Source organism: Thamnophis sirtalis, unplaced genomic scaffold, assembly GCF_051295495.1.
Source record: "Thamnophis sirtalis isolate CommonGarterSnake01/CBP01778 unplaced genomic scaffold, rThaSir2_p1.2 scaffold_5, whole genome shotgun sequence".
NCBI classification, from domain to species: domain Eukaryota; kingdom Metazoa; phylum Chordata; class Lepidosauria; order Squamata; family Natricidae; genus Thamnophis; species Thamnophis sirtalis.
This window is the reverse complement of record NW_028261385.1, coordinates 124,745,792-124,765,345: the sequence shown is the minus strand read 5'-3', so window position 1 is coordinate 124,765,345 and position 19,554 is coordinate 124,745,792. Positions and strand designations below refer to the sequence as shown.

Sequence of the window (19,554 nt, the reverse complement as noted above, 5' to 3'; positions counted from 1 at the left end):
CTTTCGAAGCCAATGAATCATGCGCATTCGTGTAGCCTAAAATCGAGGATTCGGACTGTGGCAAGTATTATAGCAATTATTATAGCAATAGCAGTAGACTTATATACCGCTTCATAGGCCTTTCAGGCCTCTCTAAGCGGTTTACAGAGAGTCAGCATATTGCCCCCAACAACAATCTGGGTCCTCATTTTACCCACTTCGGAAGGATGGAAGGCTGAGTCAACCCTGAGCCGGTGAGATTTGAACCGCCGAACTGCTGATCTAGCAGTAGCCTGCAGTGCTGCATTTTAACCACTGCGCCACCTTGGCTCTTATTATTATGGAATCAATATGATTGTCATGGAAAGAGAGTATAAACTCTTCTATTTTACAGCTCTATGTTCTTTCACTCAGTTAATACCATATCCGGCTTAAATTTGAACAAGTCTTCCAATGTACGGCAGGTTATCACAGAGATGATATGGCCTAGAGGGCCCAGAATGCCGCTTCCCCCCACCCCTTTCTTTTAACCGGAAGTTAAAGATACTAACATGTTAGCCCCAGCCCGATAGATTTCTTCATGGTTATAAATTGTGGAATACCGGAAGTGGCTGAACGAGTGGCCTTTTCTAAACCGGCTTAATCGGAAACGGAAGGGGCAGGTAGTGGCACGCCGAGGAAAGGGGAGGTAGACAAAGTTGTTAATCGGTAGTTACTCCGTTTTTTTTTTAAGAGGAGAAAAGGCTCTCCTGTCATCCATCTCTATCGTCCCGGGCTTCTTAAGGTGAGGTCGCAATCGCGGGTTCCTTGAGCCGAGTGCCGCGCCGGTGGGATAGAGGGTGAGGAAGAGAAGGGACCCCCGTGTCCTTCCTCCTTCCAAACGAGGAATCTCGGGGGGGTAGCAGTCAGACCCCAGTGTAATGCCGAGAAGAAAATTTGGAAAAAATTAAGAAATTATTGGTAGTGCAATACAGTATTGTTGAGTAAAGCACTTTACGTGGTGCTCCTGTTAGTAACTTTGCCGAGCACCTCATTAATCTTAACTAGATTAGCTTCTTTTAATGGCTTTGGCAATTTGTAATGAAGCAGTCAAACGAAATTTTTCATTTTGCTGCTCGAACATAACTGGATATGCTTTTATTCAGTATTTTTGCTGATCAAATTTTTTAGAATGTCAGATTTTAGAACCGAATACAATCAGGTTGTGAAGAACAATTGCTTTTGTGAAGCAATTTTCTGAAATTTCAACAAGTAGCTTCCATATACATCCTTAGGGTGGTCTCCCCCTCCCATCCCCTATAATAATCAGTGTTTGCCTTTTTTGAATTAGAAGATTCTGAAGAGTCACTGTGGATTAGTGGGTGTAGTTTTAATGAATGATGGTTTTAGTTTTTGGGAGAACCTAAGATATATGAATGTGCTATATCCTATTTTTCAGGTCAGCGTATTGGAAGATGGATATTCGACCAAACCATACACTTTATATCAATAATGTGAATGATAAAATTAAAAAAGAAGGTATGAAATAAATTATTCCTAATTGTATCCTAATGAATTACGACATATGCAATTCTCATTCCTTTCTTTCTCAGCCATAAATTATTGGTCTTTAGCAGATTGTAATTTGAAAGGAAATTAATTTCTGAAAGGAAATTTTTGAAAGGCAATTAATTTCTCCGTCAAAAATCTACAGTTACTTTAACTTGGAGCATAGCTGGATTTACATTAGATTGTGATCCTTTTATCTGAGAATGCATTGGAAGAAAGACCAAGGTCTAATAGGTCTAATCCCCAGTGCCCACCTAGATGTTTATGACAGATATATGAATGTTACAGGATCCTTTTGTCTGTAACCCATCAGTTGGTATCCGGAAACCTGCTTCTGCTGACTGAAGAAAATGCAAATTAATCAATCTAATAGTATTTGATAAATTTATGTTTCCAGAACATATGTATAAAAAGAGATTCCGTTAATTTATTCCCTACTTTAAACTATTGTCACATGTATCTTAGAAACAAAGATAAGCACATTGTGAATTGCTTTTATTGAGTCAGCTAATACACTGTTTCTGGTCCAGTATTGTATAGATTATTGATAGGAATTCTAGCTTTCAGATATTTTAAATTCTATTAAAGATTTCATTTAGAGATAGGAATTTCTGCATTCAAATCATACTCACTATAGTAATAGTTAATATGGTAATCAGTCAGTTATATAATTCTGAATGTTCTTTTAAGTAGATAGCCAAAAATAATTCCTTTCCTTTTTTTCCTAACAGAACTCAAAAGATCTCTATATGCACTATTTTCTCAATTTGGTCATGTGGTGGATATTGTGGCTTTAAAAACAATGAAGATGAGAGGACAAGCCTTTATTATATTTAAAGAGCTTGGATCAGCCACCAATGCTCTGAGGCAGTTACAAGGTTTCCCATTTTATGGCAAACCAATGGTAAGTTGTTAATTTTTTATCACGAAACGTAACAGTATAGTCACTCTACAGTATCTTACAAAGTTCAGATTTTTCATTATATTCTTAAACTGTAACTTTATGAATTAACTCACAATATGATAAGAAAGCCCTTTATGTAGATCCTGCCAAAACTACTATATATGGAAAGAGATATTTTAATTTTCATTTCAGTGGTTAATACCAATTTTCGGAGAAGAATATTACCAAACTCCTATATATCCACTTATTTGGAGTAATGAAACCAAATTCTAAGACGAACATATAGAAATGGTTGCATATCAATTCATTTTCTTAAATAACATTTTGAATGTAAATCATTTTAACTATGATGCATCAGTAGAACTTTACAATAATTTATAATTCTAATAGCTTAGAATCCATATAGAAAACTTCCATTCTAATTAGAAACAAGTGTAACTGTATTTATGATCTGATTATAGGGAGGAATGAATACCACTTTCAATATAAATATATAAGTAGAGCCATTTATGTCATTTATTTGATGAAATTACATAAATGTCACTGGAAATTTAGTCTGTTGTACTGAGTTTTATTAACTGCAGGCAGATAAATTTTGAAATGGCCTCAAAACCAAATATTAACTTGAAGTCGTCACCCTCTACTTCCAGGGGCACATCCTCAGTGCCTGGCACAAAGCTGCAGCCTCCGCTTCCTACGCCCCCTGCTGGGGATGTGTTAACGAAAGAATTTTTTCTGAGTAATCTAAGCGAGGCTCTTAATGCACAGACAATTAAAATGGAAGATAAATTTAGAGATAACAGAGAGGAGAGAAAAGAGGAAATAAAAGAAATGAAAGAAGAAATTAAAAATGAAATTAAAAGTGAAATAAAAGGACTTAAACAAGCCCATTATCTCCTCTTATTGACATTCCCCCTTTTTTTTAAAGCTTTTTTCTAGGCTAGGCACTGTATTTTGTTATACCACAGGAAACACGTTCTCAATCCTATTTGAGCAATATATTTGCCATATGGAAGTTGTTGAAAGTCCAACATGTGTTATTTTGTTGTGCCAGCTTTAGGAATATCCATATGTGTTCTACCTCTTTTACATTTGCACCCTGGACAGTCCGACAATAAATATATGTTCATCCTTTTTTCAGACTGTAAATCATTTATAACTCAGACCATAGTAAAATACTGTGCAGCAGCTGTGAAAAGCAGGCATCAATTACCGAAAGGTCATCCACAGTTATAAGCATACTTTTTGTATCAACTATCTCAATTGCCTATATTAGTCTGCTTTTTAAAAGTTATTTTCAGTTGTATCTTTTATCTCTGACATTTGGCTGTAATTAATGATTCATTTTACTCATTTACTGTTGGTATAATGTTGCAATTTTTGATAGTAAATTGCCCAAAATACTTCACTGCATGCAGCCCAAGTGCAAGGGATTCTATTCCACTCAAGACCTCAGTATAGGATATACTTTTCAGAGAGTTAACGAGCAACATACCTTGTGCACTTGAATTCATATTGATTTCGGTTAGATTACTCTTGATCTTATTTTTGTGAAATTTTGTTGGTTTTTTTTGAAAATAGCGTATTCAGTATGCAAAAACAGACTCTGAAGTAATTTCTAAAATGCGTGGTACATTTGCTGATAAAGAGAAAAGAAAAGAGAAAAAGAAGACCAAATCCTTGGAACAGGCTGCAAATGCTGCCAAAAAGCCAAATCAGGTAAGAAACATTTTAGCATATGTCTCATTAGACTTAAGCAATATAAATAAGTTACAAAGCTCTATGTCTTCATTAGAATGTTCTTGACGGTTTGTTAGTTTTATGTGAATTGAATGAAAGGTATGTTTCCCTCAGAGTGCTTCCAGATGAATAATAGAAGAGGCTATTTAAGCTGCTGAGTCTTATCCCTTGTTCACTGGCTAAATCTATAAACATGTAGTCTTTGGGCTGTGACAGCAATTGGAATAAATATTTCTGTCACTAAGCAATGTGGTAGCAAAGTACAAGGTCACATGATCATGTCAAGGTACTGAGGATTTAATAGCTGCCAGCTGATGAAAGGTTGAAAGCTGTAATTTGTAATCTAATGCAATGTAAGGCAAGGCTGATGCTATGAGGCTGAGGCTATGGTATAACCCTTTTAAGACTCGGATGGTGGGATCCACATAAGTCATTTACTGTTTTAAGGGGGGTCTATATATAGGTGGTCATTAGAGAGGACTTTCTCTCTTTAGTGCGTATTCAGTTCTCCTTGTGTCTGTGGTGAATGGTAAGGGAATTTATCTTCTGCATGTATATGTCTGTATATAGTTGTATATAAACCACTATTAATTGCCTCAAGGCTCTGTGTGCTGTGTTATTACTCCTGGGTTTATCACAAAATACTAGTCACATTGTTTAGTAATGGCAATCTTGGCAGTCCCAATTGTGAGGCCCTCACACGACTGCAATGTGGAAAGAGGGAGGAGTTCCAGGCAAGCAAGCCAGTAGATAACAGCTAGGATGGAGGCCAGATGCTGTGGGTGAGCTGGTGGGTGCCCCTGCTGGGAATGGAAAGGGCCAGGGTTGTGATTCCTCTGTGATGCGTGCCACCATCAACTGAGGTAATCCTCTCAACAGCACTGAGATGAAGAAGTTTTCAAGGCCAGATGCTGTGTGTGGCCAAATGCCTGGTGGTGATTCCTGGCAGCTACTTGGCTGAGGGCTTTATATACCAGAGAGGGAGGCAGGGGCACCTACCCAGCATGGCCAGCAGAGAGCCTGTTTAGTAGGGCTTCAGGTAGACAGAGCTGAAGGAAGGCAGTTGAAGAAGACACCAAAGTTCCATTGGGGACAGCAAAAGAGAAATCTCCAACTGCCTGAATGTTGATCACATGACTGTGGGGACACATAGCCAAGGACCAGCCTTCAAGGACCAGTCATACATCCATTTTATAGTGCTGTTGTAACTTTGAACTGTGCTAAACAAGTGGACATAAACGAAAGAGTACTTATCAAAATACCCCACACAGGTAACTTGTCTAATCTCCTTTAAAATGCATCCTAGTGCTATTAAAAATACTATTGAATTGCTTTTCTTTAATTTTATGGAAAAACAAGAAACAGTAGGAAAATACAAAAAGTTTCCAAGCAGACGATTACTCTCCAGATATAGACTTTAGATATAGCCTCTAGACGTCTTAAGACTGTAGGATTTTTGTCAATTCTTAAATTACATTCCAGTGTGTTCCCCTTAAATCACTGGCTTCTAACTATTCTGGCCCTCTTAAATTTCTTTTTTGAAACTGAGCCAGTTGTTCTGTATCTGTGTCTAAAGTTTACTCTTGTAATATAATTGTGTGATTAAAAAGAATAAAGACTTCTAAACGCTATTTTTATTTTTTAATAGGGAGCAAATCTAAATTCAGCAAATGCTCAAGGAAATGCTTCACAGAATCAACAGGTAACTCTTACTGCCTTAGTGCAACTAAACATCTCATCATTGTATTTGACTTATTAGAATAACATGTAAACAAATAGTTGTATTTCTTGTGAATAAATTTGTAACCAATTGTTTGTTTCAGACTTTAATATTGCAGTAAGGACAGGAAAAATCAGATTCTTTATATTCCGATATATTTTAAGAATTTTTTTTATAATGAAAGCTAACCTGCTGCAAGATTTAAAAATAATTTTTATCTCCCAAGATTGAATCTAGTCTTTATATAGTCTTGTAGGTATTCATAAAAAAATAAAAAAGAATATTGATTTCTATCTTGTGGTATTAGAATGATATCTGTTTTCTAGGAAAAGATGTTAGTAGTTGAAAGAGAACAATCTTTAATCAGTTCATCTTCTGATAGATATATTTTTGGTAACAGATTATGGTCACTGCAGAAGTTATTTTCTGTGACTAACTCTGAAGACATTCTCAGAATTCCAAATGTGTCCACTGGCTCCCACATCCAGACTTTTCACTAAATTCAGTAAAAGAAATTCAGTTAATTCATTGAAAATTTACTGAGTCCTTAATAAAAAGGTCATTTTCCAGATTATTCTAGGCTTCTTTACTTAACTTTTAAAGTTAGGAAATATAGAAACTGCTTATATTTTTCCCAGTTCTGTCCTTTATTATATCACTTTGTTTACCATTTCTGTTACTACAGGTGCCTGATAATCCACCAAATCATATACTTTTCCTCAACAACCTACCAGAAGAGACAAATGAAATGATGTTGTCAATGCTATTTAATCAGTAAGTGCATATGTTTTCTCCTTTTTCCAAAGATGTCAGCTACAATATTGTATGTAATTACTTCAAAATATAGCTCCCTGAAATGTATATAGAAAAATTACATGGGGTTGGTTGTCAATAATTTTACATAGACTAAAACTATGAATACACAGGACTGAGATCATGTAGTTTTTACTGACCTTTTCTTATTTGTAGTAGTTTCCTAGAGTTGTTCAAGAATTATGTATGAACATGCAAGAAACTGGGCTTCCTGGTTTAAGTTGAAAGGTTTATGAATATTATACAAATTGCACATGATTTTATATGCTGTATGACTGAACAGTAAATATATGTGCATGTGCATGCTTAAATTCAGACAAAGGATATGTATCTTGTAGGTATCTTGACTTCGGCCTAGACCAATTTTGCTTTGGATGTTAGCTTCTAAAATTCTTAGCCAGCATGGTTAAAAATGAAGTGCCATTATTCCTAAGAGCACCACCATCAGAGGTGGGTTGCTGCTGGTTCAGCCTGGTTTGGCTAAACCAGTAGTGGCCTGGAGCATCTGAGAGCGAACCAGTATGATGGCTCTTTTGACCCTCCTATGCTCTATAGCTGTTTTATGGCAAAAGGCAAATTGCACACAGTGTGTGGTGCCTGCGTGAGCCCTGACAATCAGCTGGTTGTCACAGTGGCGGTGGATTGTGTATGCGCATGCAGCATGAGTCAGGCCTGCGCACGAACAGAACGCATGCACACACAATTAGCAAACCAGTAGTGATGGTAAGTGCAACCCAACACTGATCAGCATAGGAAAAGCAACACTACTTCCTTTCAAACTGTCACTCATAATTATTTGAAGAATGGAAATTCACTGCATGGTGAATGCTTATTTAAGGATAGGTTTCCCAGCTTTTGCTCAAACTGAATGAAGCCAGATTTCTGGCACTAACGTCCAACCACGTGCTAATGGTGGTTGCTATTTTACTATTACAGATGTGCTTTCATTCATTTGTCCTTTTGGCTCAAATTGTTGATTCTGTTTGAAAAGGACTTTGACTCAAAATATTGAAACATTTAGACTGTTTGAACGGTCTGCTCAATCCAATTTTTGAATTGGTTTGGAATCTGCATATGTCAGAGCAGTTGGGAGTCAGGCAGTACACAAGCTTAATAATACATAATAACTGAGTTGACTTGGCAAGCAATTCAGTTCAGATATTCCATCAAATCACAATTCAGTTGAAATTCTCTCACAGCCATATTAACTTTACACATTTTCTTCATTTTTTTAACTGCCTCCTCCCTTTAATTGTTACTAATTCCATTTCACGGTAATTGAAGATGACTTTATTTTAATGATTATTATTTAATGACAAATTATAGAATATGGAAGTGTTTGAAGAGTACTGTATGTAGGACAGATTGCAGATTTGCTGAAGGCTGGATTTTTTTTTTTTTTTTTTTTTTTTTTTTTGCATAGTTAACTTAGTAGAGCCTTGAGTTTACTTTCTGATGCCTAAGGATTTCTTGAACAGTAGTTCATTACATTAATTATGAACTTTATCGCTACGGACTTTGCTGAACTTGAACTTTCTGTATATTAATTGCACCATTTTCATTGCGTGGAAAATGTTTTACTGCTTTCCCTTTTCTTTTCTGGCTTGCCCAGATCAGCAGTGTTCAATTATTCTTTAATAGTGAACTTCAATTTTAAGTTATCATTTGTTAAGAGAGTAAGTCTAGCTCCATGATTGGCAATGATAAAGAATATAAACTTATATAATATAATTTTTTTTTGTCTAGGTTCCCTGGTTTTAAAGAAGTGCGCCTAGTTCCTGGTAGACATGACATTTCATTTGTGGAATTTGAAAATGAAGGCCAGGCTGGAGCTGCTCGGGATGCCCTCCAAGGATTTAAAATTACCCCATCACATGCAATGAAAATTACGTATGCCAAAAAGTGATGGCAATGAACTCACATTTTTTGAAAGAACTTGTTTACAATCTTTTTTTTTCATGCGTTTTTTAGGGCGGAGGTGAATAAGTTAAAGGATGGTTCCTTAATTTTAAGCGAACTATGTTATATAAAACTCTTGGGATTTCATCTAGTCGGCATGTTCACATTTCTAAACATGTTCAAGGAATGCTAACATTTCTGCCAACTACTGTTAGATGTTGTTGATGTACATAAATAAAGATACTGTGATCTTCAGATCCTTACAAGTTGCTTAATAAGAAATAAAAATGTTTTTTCAGAGTTCAACTTTAATTGCTGTTTCATGTGATCAAAATTATTAAATTTAGCTAATTACTGGTCTAGAAATTGGCTATCTTTGAACGTTCTAATCTGAAGTTTACATTTCATCAGTTATGATTAGCATCTTCAAAGGTCCAAGTTCCAGCATAGAAGTTTATAAGGAATCAGTTTTGCCCTAATAATATTTTCCTGCAAAGGACTGGGGGTCTGTGGATGGGGAGCCATGCCCACCCTAGAATAACTGCTGGGGGAATAAAGAAGTGAAGAAAGTGGGTGGCCTCATTTCCTTTTGTTATTGATCTCTGCTTCCTACAGACTTCATCTCTATTTATTGCTAGAATATGGCCTCTAGAAATATTTCTCCTAAGCAAATGCCGCCTTTGATGAGAAAAAGTTTTCCACCCACTCCTGCCTCCAAATTTTCATTAGGAGTTAATAAGGCACAGTGGGATTGTACTTGTTCATCACATTGACATCTATACATATGGATGGGCATACGTTTGTAGAATTGGAGGAAAAATCCTTGCCTTGTATCTAAAGTTGTTCTAAAAAGTTTCGCTTTAGAGACTACTGTAATTGATGGGATGACAATGCCAAATATGAAAATAAATATAACCAGTGATTCCTACATTGTCTAATAATAGATAATATCTCAAATCTGGTGGTGTAGTTATGTAAATGTATTCATAAATGTAGAGATGGGTATGAAAGACACTGTCTTCCGTGTAATTTGCAAATTACCAGTTTTCATCTAAAACGTGCACTTGGTAAGGAGCGGTACACTATTGTGCACAATGTTCCTATATTAAGAATATTGTGTGAAGGTTTATACAGAATCTTTTCACAATTGAAAGTAATATACCAACAATATTGCATGCTGGGAGATGCCTCTTATTTCTGAACTGCAATCATGTGAGATGCTGTTATGCTGACTTACTGGCTCTAAATCACTCAACCTGGGGGAACTGCAATCTTGGTTTAATATCTTTTACACTATACATGGTCTCACTGCAATGTAATTGTAAATTTAGCCGTAATGTTCTAATCCCTTATGCCAATATTTTACTTAACATAGTATGTTCATCCTGACTCAACTTTTTAATTTAGAAGGAATGTAAGTGCACTAGGCAACTGACTTTAAATCCTAAAAGGGATACCAATTTTGTGGGATAGTATTACTAGAGTTGCTATCCTGCCTATGTCTAGAAATAGCTCCTAATATCTCTAGAATTATGCTTGAATTTGGCCAATCCCATATATTGCTGAGGTTAAGATGGCTGTATCCCTATGAAGATGATACAGTACAGATGACTAGTAACAATTCATTCTTTAGATCAAAATCAAATAGTATTTTTATTACTTTAAGCACTGATTTATAAGATATACTAAGAATGGACGAACAAGGAACAGCATATAAAGACAACAAAATACAGTATAGAAGTAGAACATTTAAATGCCTGTTGCACAAGTCATTCTTTCAGATTTAGTTAAAATGAATTCCAGACAAATTCATGTTAATTCTTAAATGGATTACTTCCCAGTGAATATTTTTATAACTTTTACCAAATAAGAGCTTAAATAAATATGTAGCCAAGGAAACAATTTTGTAGGGCTTAACCAAAGAAAACTTAATGCAACTATTTCATAGTTGGTCCTTGAACTTAACAACTGTTCTCACATTCATACTATTGGCATTGGGGCAATCAGCATACATTTATGATAGTTGCAGCATCCTGCAGTCACATGATCACAGTTCACCGACAAAAGAGCGACCGACAAAAGCGCGCCCGACTAAACCGTGGTGACAAAACCGCGAGTTCTAAACCGCGCAGACGAATGAGCGCTGAAGCACACCGACAACAGTGCACCAACAGAAGCGTGCTGTAAACCTAACCCTAAACCTAACCCTTACCTTAACTTAAATCGCGCTTCTGTTGGCTCGCTGTTGTCGGCGCGTTGATGTCGCAGTTTTAGCGCCGCAGTTTTGCCGGCGCACTTTTGTCGTGCGCGCTTTTGTCAGGTCACGTATGATCACTACTTGTGAGATTCACAACCAGCTTCCAAAAAGTAAAATTAATGGAGAAGCCAGCAGGAAGTCTTAAGTCACAGTCACATGATGATGCGCTTAATGACTGGGTGATTTGCGTAACAACCACAGTGGATCTGACATAAATCTGCCACTGATAGGTGATGTTTCATTTAACTGTTGCTTAGCAACAGAGTTGCCAGTCTCAATTGCAACCTATATTGTCTCTGATGAGAACCTTTTATGTTTTGCTCAAAGCTGAGCCTGCACTTTTTTCCCTTCAATAATAATTCCTTGCAATATTTGTCGAGTACTTTCCCCCCACATCTATCTTCCTGGAAAAGAGGTAAAATTTACAGGCAATCAGTCTATAGGAGACACAAGATGATTTTCCTGAAATAAAAGCTATTCTCCCTACTAGTGGAACTAAGTATTCAAATATTCCTTCTACCACACAGCCTCCTCTGATATACAGGTGAAACTCGAAAAATTAGAATATCGTGCAAAAGTTCATTTATTTCAGTAATGCAACTTAAAAGGTGAAACTAATATATGAGATAAAACTCATTACATGCAAAGCAAGATAGTTCAAGCCGTGATTTGTCATAATTGTGATGATTATGGCGTACAGCTCATGAAAACTCCAAATCCACCATTTCAGAAAATTAGAATATTACATGCAATTAATAAAACAAGGATTGTACATAGAACAATATCGGACCTCTGAAAAGTATAAGCATGCATATGTACTCAGTACTTGGTTTGGGCCCCTTTTGCCACAATTACTGCTTCAATGCGGCCTGGCACGGAAGCTATCAGCCTGTGGCACTGCTGAGGTGTTATGGAAGATCAGGATGCTTCAATAACGGCCTTCATCTCTTCTGCATTGTTCAGTCTTATGTCCCTCATCTTTCTCTTGGCAATGCCCCATAGATTCTCTATGGGGTTCAGGTCAGGCGAGTTTGCTGGCCAATCAAGCACAGTAATCCCACAGTCATTGAACCAGGTTTTGGTTCTTTTGGCAGTGTGGGCAGCTGGAAAATGAAGTCAGCATTCCCATAAAGCTCGTCTGCGGAAGGAAGCATGAAGTGCTCCAAAATATCTTGGTAGAAGACTGCGTTGACCCTGGTCTTAATGAAGCAAAGTGGTCCAAAGTCCTGTTGCTGAGTGGTCCAAAGTCCTCTTTTCTGATGAGAGCAACTTTTGACAAAAGCACTAAAACCTGGTTCAATGACATTGGGATTATTGTGCTTGATTGGCCTCTCCATTCTTCCTCCATACTCTGGGTCCTTGGTTTCCAAATGAGATGCAAAAGTTGCTCTCATCAGAAAAGAGGACTTTGGACCACTGAGCAACAGGACTTTGGACCACTGTGCTTCATTAAGACACATATTATAATATTCTAATTTTTTGAGTTTCATCTGTATATCTGTAGGGTCTTCTAATCCATGTCTGGCCAATCATACAAGATCTACTTACTTTTGAGAGCATAGCTTGCAGCTACAAAATGTTAATCATAAGGAAGAGATGATGTATAAACAACAGCAAAAGGTGCTATGATGTTTACTTTCCCTACTTTCCCTGCTCTGTTAGGCATCAAAGGAAGCTTCTTCTGAACATAGGTAGAATTAGTGAGGAATAACCTCACTCTGTTCATAAGATTTTTCGATTCTAGCCAACTCAGTCTAACATTGTACTAAATAGTTAATAGTTAATACAGCCAGGCATTCTTGGGAAATAAGATGGGGTCCAATGCAAGCATAGCACCTCTCTGCTATTTTTAAGGGACCCTGAATTTGTCAGCCTCCTGCATGCCTAGCTCCTGCTATGTTTTTTTTTAAAAGTGCTCATTGAAGCCTGGCAATAATAATAATAATAATAATAATAATAATAATAATAATAATAATAATAATTCGACGTCCTAGGCCCCTGGGTGGGGCCCGACTAGTAACCAATGCCAAATCCGGCGAAACAACTGGCCGCTGTGATACAATTGTACAACAACAACAACAACAACAACAACAACAACAACAACAATAATAATAATAATAATACGTTACGACGTCCTAGGCCCCTGGGTGGAGCCCGACTAGTAACCAATGCCAAATCCGGCAAAACAACTGGCCGCTGTGATACAATTGTACAACAACAACAACAATAATAATAATAGGTTTATGATTAGCAGAGAGGCACTGCACTCACATAAGTCGGAAACAATCCTTCCAAGTGTTTTATTACCCGCTTCAAGGTGCTAGTCGTTACTTTTAAAGCCCTACATGGTATTGGACCTGGCTACCTGAGAGACCGCCTCCTGCCATTTACCTCCCAACGACCTATAAGATCGCACAGGTTGGGCCTCCTCCGGGTGCCGTCGACCAGACAATACCGGCTGGCGGCTCCCCGTGAGAGGGCCTTCTCTGTAGCTGCACCAGCCTTGTGGAATGAGCTACCTGCTGAGATCCGGACCCTCACCACTCTCCCGGCCTTCCGTAAAGCGACCAAGACCTGGCTGTTCCGGCAGGCCTGGGGCTGTTGATTATTTCCAGCCCCACTTGATGGAATGGATATTGTATTGTTTTTAATTCTGTATTTTTAAATATTTTTAAATGCTTTTATTTTTATTTGTTGTGAGCCGCCCAGAGTCCCTAGGGAGTGGGCGGCATACAAGTCCTATTAATAAATAAATAAATTTTCTCCTATCATTTCAATGGCTAAAGAGGCTCACATCAATGACTCCGGGTGACTTAATAAAGTGTAAGCATGCAAGTACCATGTGCTTAATCCTGATTATGATTATATTATGATTATTATCAGCTGCTGGTGGTGATTCTTAAAGTAATAATTGGAGGTACCCTTTTACTCAGGAGGAGGCTGAAAAAAAACATGGGTCTGAATAATGTAAGGATTTGGATTGCTTTGCATCCTACTTGGATATGGTCTGTTCTGAATAATTCTTCCTCTGTGTGGAAGAACAGGTTGTCCCCTTGAGTTAAAGGTTTTGCTTTAACTGGCGCAGCTTTGTCATTGTGTCCTCCTTCTTTTGTCTAGATTCAGCAAAGGATTGATGATGTCTCTGCTGCTGGAGCAAACCCGCAGTGTGGGTTGATTAATAATATCTCCTTGTGCAGAATAGGCTTGGTGGAATATTGGAAAGTTTGGTTAAGAGTCTTGTTTAGCAAAAAGAAATCTTTGCAGGGCTTCTGGAACCATGCAGTTCTTCAAAGAGCATGAAATGTTGATTTCCAAACATACTGAATTTGCCCTGCTCTCCCTGCCCTGGCACACATACCTTAATGTTTGGATGAAAAAGAAGCCCCATGACCTCCCTTTTATTTCTGCAAGGGAGATTGGGCTGCTTGCAAAAGAGAGAAGAGAAAATGTCACCTGCGGTTCCTTTGCTGATCTTGCTACTGTGCCTTGGATATGCTTCCCCAATTCTAAAGAGCAATTCTTTCTGTGCAATCCTGCTAGCAAAAAGCTGGGTACAGATGAGGAGCACTAATACAAAGGAGTGCCTTGCCTGTGATCTCTAGCTCTTTGTTCCTTGGTTGCTGAAAATAGGGCAGCAGCTGAAAAATGGTTATGTTTGCAGATGTACTTTGATGCTCTCATCCTGCCCCCAATTTTTCCTACTTACAAATTAGTCTTTTTTGCTTATGGCTTTCCCATACAGCATTAGTACTATGTTCCTTAGCAAGAGTAAAAGTTCACCAGATTTGCTAATACTGAACATATTTAAAAATTAAATGTTTACTTAAAATAGATGAAAGAAAGAGGATCTATCTATCTATCTATCTATCTATCTATCTATCTATCTATCTATCTATCTATCTATCTATCTATCTATCTATCTATCTATCTATCTATCTATCTATCATAGATAGCCGAAGAGCCGAGGTGGCGCAGTGGTTAGGGTGCAGTACTGCAGGCCACTTCAGCTGACTGTTATCTGCAGTTCAGTGGTTCTAATCCCACCGGCTCAAGGTTGACTCAGCCTTCCATCCTTCCGAGGTGGGTAAAATGAGGACCCGGATTGTTGTTGGGGGCAATATGCTGACTCTGTAAACCGCTTAGAGAGGCCTGAAAGGCCTATGAAGCGGTATATAAGTCTAACTGCTATTGCTATCATCTATCTATCATCTCTCTCTCTCTCTCTCTCTCTCTCTCTCTCTCTCTCTCTCTCTCTCTCTCATCTATATCTATCATCTATCTATCCATCCATCCATCCCTCTATCTCTCAATTTAACAATCTAGCCATCTAACTAGCCATCCAGCCAGCCATCCAGCCATGCCTTTTTGCCATCTTTTCTTGCCTATTTTCTTTCAATTCATGCAGTACAGTTTGGAAACCCTTCAAGGAAAAGCATTAGGTCTGGGTCTCTGCCAGACTGAGTTGTGCTTGTGAGCACATTTTCCTGTGTTGAGCAGGACAGATAGGTGTTGAACCATCCATATTTTCCTGAGAAGAAAGACCTCTTAAATCAATGAAGGCTCCACTGCCCTTCAGCTATTCCTATTAAACTCTGTGCTTCAATATATATCTCTTAGTTCCAGAATCTCAGGGGCGGGGGAGAAGGGGGAAGGTTCAGGGGAGGGAAGGTGAGGTGGAGGAAGAAAAAAAAGTGAAATATCCTTATTTGCTTTGTATCTGCTGAATCTAAGAATCTCCCTTTGTGTTATTGAACACACTGAGTTCAAACTACTTCCACGTTTCCCCAAGGAAGGGGTAAAGATGGACAGAAAACTCTGCTATCTAGGGGTTTTCAGAGTTATTGCAGTTCAGATTTGGTAATTCTATTTACTTTCTCTGCCACCTAGCCACGCCCTGCATTATATTCTATAAGAAATACAGTATATTGCCTTAAAATTTTAAATTGCAATGAAAAAATGAGAAATCCAATGCAATAGCAATAGCAGTTAGACTTATATACCACTTCAGAGGGCTTTCAGCCCTCTCTAAGCGGTTTACAAAGTCAGCATATTGCCCCCAACAACAATCCGGGTCCTCATTTTACCCACCTTGGAAGGATGGAAGGCTGAGTCAACCCTGAGCCGGTGAGATTTGAACAGCCGAACTGCAGAACTGCAGTCAGCTGAAGTAGCCTGCAGTGCTGCATTTAACCACTGCGCCACCTCGGCTCAGGGCTCCCCTTTTTTAAACAAATGGTTTTAATCCATCACATAATGAGTGAATCAAACCATCATTTTAATGGTCTAGGATGCTATTGAAATAGTAATTTCTGTGGCAACTGGATATGATGTATACAGTGGGTGCAATCTACATCTAGTGGCTCTCACTGTTTTCATCAGAATTTTGAAAGCAGTGTCAGTATTGCACTACAACAGTAGTGCAGTACAACAGTACAAATATTGTTCTAGAAGACTGGGGGCATTTGGTTAAAAAAAACATGTTTTCTTCTTGCATAGATTATTTGTGAAGATATCTACTATCCCTTTACCTTTAGAATCTTCTCTGATTCTGTATGGAAAGATGTTACTTTCAAACTACATGCCAGATTGAGATCTATCTGGAGCACTGATTTCTCTTTAATTTTTAAAAACTGCTTATTTTTATGACATTGTTTGTTTTTTTCCCTAGGGAAAGGAAGGGCTATGGTTACAATATCTTCAAAGCCGTGGTCTGGCAGTACCAGAGGTGGTATTCAGCCAGTTCTGACTAGTTCTGGCGAACCAGTAGCGGAAATTTTGAGTAGTTTGGAGAACCGGCAAATACCACCTCTGGCTGGCTCTGCTCCCATCTATTCACTGCCTCCCAAGTCCCAGCTGATCAGCTGAATCTCCTTCTGTTGCCCTGCACAGGAGAACAGAGCTGGAAAACAGGTTAGCGGGGTGGGGAGGGAATGGAGATTTTACAGTATCCTTGCCCTGGAGCGGGATGGAAATGGAGATTTTACAGTATCCTTGCCCTGGAGTGGGATGGAAATGGGGATTTTGCAGTATCCTTCCCCTGCCACGCCCATTAAGCCACGCCACACCCACAGAACCGGTAGTAAAAAAAAAATTGAATTTCCCCACTGGGGAGGTACCATAATTGAAATTATTTCAGTTTTTGGTACATTGACTTCATTGCCAAAAAAGCGATACTAGGTGTGATTTCAAACATTAGGAATTGGGGTTGAATGACAGGAAGCTCCCTGAAAAAGAGGGCGTGGCAGAAATTATCATGTCACTAACCCAAAGTGATTGAGTTAGGCCCAGGGGGCTTCTGTGAGAAATTACGTGGAACCTGGACACTTTCATTCTGTGGGTCTCAGCCTTATTTCCTCTATTCCAAAGGCTATTAATCAAAATAGCTCAATTTTTTGGTACTTTGTGGAGGTCAAATTATCTCAGATGATAATTAAAATGATAGCAGCTACTCTGGTTCCAGCAATGCAGAAAACTAATTTATTTTTGGAAATAGATTGTTCTTAACACTGTTGGTATTTCATATAACTTCTGGGTGTGTGTTTGTTTGTTTGTGTGTGTGTGTGTGTGTTGTATACTTTGACTATTAGGAGGATCAAATGAGCACAGTTGATTATTTCTACAAGAGATATTCCATAACAAATTATTCAGAAAACAAAGAAGACCATTTCCAAAAGACAAGAAATGAACTAGCTAAGTAAATATAGGTGTTTGCATGAAAATATTGCTGGAGTGCTATGTAAATTTTTGCACTGGGAAGTGCTGGTTTAGCATCTAAACTTCATCATTTTTCATGATAAATATTGATGACTTTCCCTGTTCAGCTGAATATTTCTGCTAAGCTAATCAAGTGTGACAAAATAGTTTCATTGAAATTATTGAATGCATTTCTGCAGAGTGTTTTATTGACTGGGCTATGGCCCTGGGAATAAGATTTACACAATGTTTATGGGCAAGATTGCTTTCTGTTGCTACAGTATAAGCAAATATTTCCTGACAAGTCTTCAAGCTATTCTACCAACTTTCCTTTCCTTTCCCTTCCCTTCCTTTCCTTTCCCTTCCTTTCTCTTCCCTTTCTTTCCTTTCCTTTCCCTTCCCTCCCTTCCTTTCTCTATCTTTCCTTTCCGTTCCAACCAAAGAAATATTCTCCTCCTTATTCTTCTAAAAACATGATTATAGTTCCTTAAATATAATCCTTTTTAGTTCTTACAGAAATTGTATGCAGACATTGATAGTTCTACATGTTTGTTCTCATTGTGTGATCACTCTTCCTCTCTAGTCATTCAGACAAAATATCTTCTTTCAGACTCTCAGACGCATTTTAGAAGGAAAAAAAAATACTCAGCAGGCATGTTTTCTCACATAGTAGATGTTTCCATTCGTGAAGCAAAATCATGTCCTCCTCCTCCCACATATAAACCTCTTTTGAAATGCATGTGGTTCCTATTGAGTTGAACAGATGATATCTTGTCAGAATTAGAGCAAGTTTGGGGAAAGATCAAACAGTGAAATATGTGCTGTTTCTTTCTATTGTCAGTAAAACAAGATAACTGTCTTTCTCTAGCAAGCCTCTACTGTAAGCCTTGCAAGAGACATGAACCTCTGTTCAAGGAAATGAAGTCTGAATAAGAAAAGAAATAATCATTTCTCCTGCTGAGTCTATCCTTTTTGCCTCTCTGCCAAGTCAGGCTTAGATTCTAACCTTTTCCCAAACCTTTAAGCATATCCAAGATACCAAGCATGTACTATTTCAGGATTCAGGCAGGGATTTGGGGCTCAATATGTTCTTATTGTGAGTCCAATGTCAGGTCAACCAGCATTTAATTTTTAACTTAAGGCAGCCATAAGATTGAGGCATCGGCTAAGGTGGAGCAAATGAGAGTTTTGACCTGTGTATCCTTTTTCTGTTTTATTTCTCCCCAGCCATGTTGCTAGTAAATTTGAGAAAGAAGGAATAAAAATGTCATAACCGTATGCCTTTTTCTTCTTCACATCAAGAGTTGTTGTTGATAGCTGAGGGATTTTTTAAAATAGCATTCAGTACTTTCAGGAGAGGCCACCAGGTTGGCTGGAAAGGGACAGTTTAACAGAAATCAGAAAGAACGTAACTTCTGGCGTATGAAAAACAAAAGGAAATGTAATTAACAATGCAGTGTGGCCTCACTTTAAAATGGTGTTGAAGATTGATCCAACTTCCAAATCACCATCTCAATCTGTAATTAGAAATTGGGTTTTCAAAGTAGTGAAATTCTGGATTCATGCAGCATAACCCTCCCTAGCTGACCTGAAGCATTGATATACACAATAGTTTTTCATGTTGAAAGCCACCTCTGGCTCTTGAATATTATAGGTGTGTGTGTGTGTGTGTGTGTGTGTGTGTGTGTGCGCGCGCGCGAGCGCGCTACAAAGAATGCATTTACAAATTAAATGAATTGCTAATTACATTTAAATTAATGACAGCAATGAATATCAACGTTCCCCAGGAAATGTAATAATTTCTGTCATTTAAATAATTTTGGGGAGAAGTTACATAAACTCCATCCAGACCCGTAATCTGTAAGCTTTTGATATAAATGGAAGTAAAATTTTAAGAGATCTCTCTCCTGTTTGGAGGAAAAAGAAATAATTTCAAACTGAGATTGGATTGCCAAGAAGTCAGAACTCTTTTCCTAATGCTAAAAAAGAAACCAGCATTTT

At 38.0% G+C, this 19,554-nt stretch overlaps 1 protein-coding gene across 1 annotated transcript; it reads left to right on the top strand.

Annotated features, from left to right (window-relative positions):
- Positions 1-633: 633 nt before the first annotated feature.
- Positions 634-8,915, top strand: SNRPB2 (small nuclear ribonucleoprotein polypeptide B2). The gene is made up of 7 exons (XM_014058080.2): positions 634-763; positions 1,418-1,497; positions 2,259-2,431; positions 4,013-4,150; positions 5,820-5,873; positions 6,577-6,665; positions 8,451-8,915. The coding sequence occupies exons 2-7, from the start codon at positions 1,434-1,436 to the stop codon at positions 8,608-8,610; spliced, it is 678 nt and encodes a 225-aa protein (XP_013913555.2). The 5' UTR covers positions 634-763; positions 1,418-1,433; the 3' UTR covers positions 8,611-8,915.
- Positions 8,916-19,554: the final 10,639 nt, after the last annotated feature.

Bases quoted from the DNA above. Each gene is read 5' to 3' on its own strand.
- SNRPB2 (XM_014058080.2), top strand. From the start codon at position 1,434: ATGGATATTCGACCAAACCATACACTTTATATCAATAATGTGAATGAT. The intron at 5,874-6,576 runs GTAACTCTTACT...CTGTTACTACAG, and splicing joins ATGCTTCACAGAATCAACAG to GTGCCTGATAATCCACCAAA. The intron at 6,666-8,450 runs GTAAGTGCATAT...TTTTTTGTCTAG, and splicing joins TTGTCAATGCTATTTAATCA to GTTCCCTGGTTTTAAAGAAG.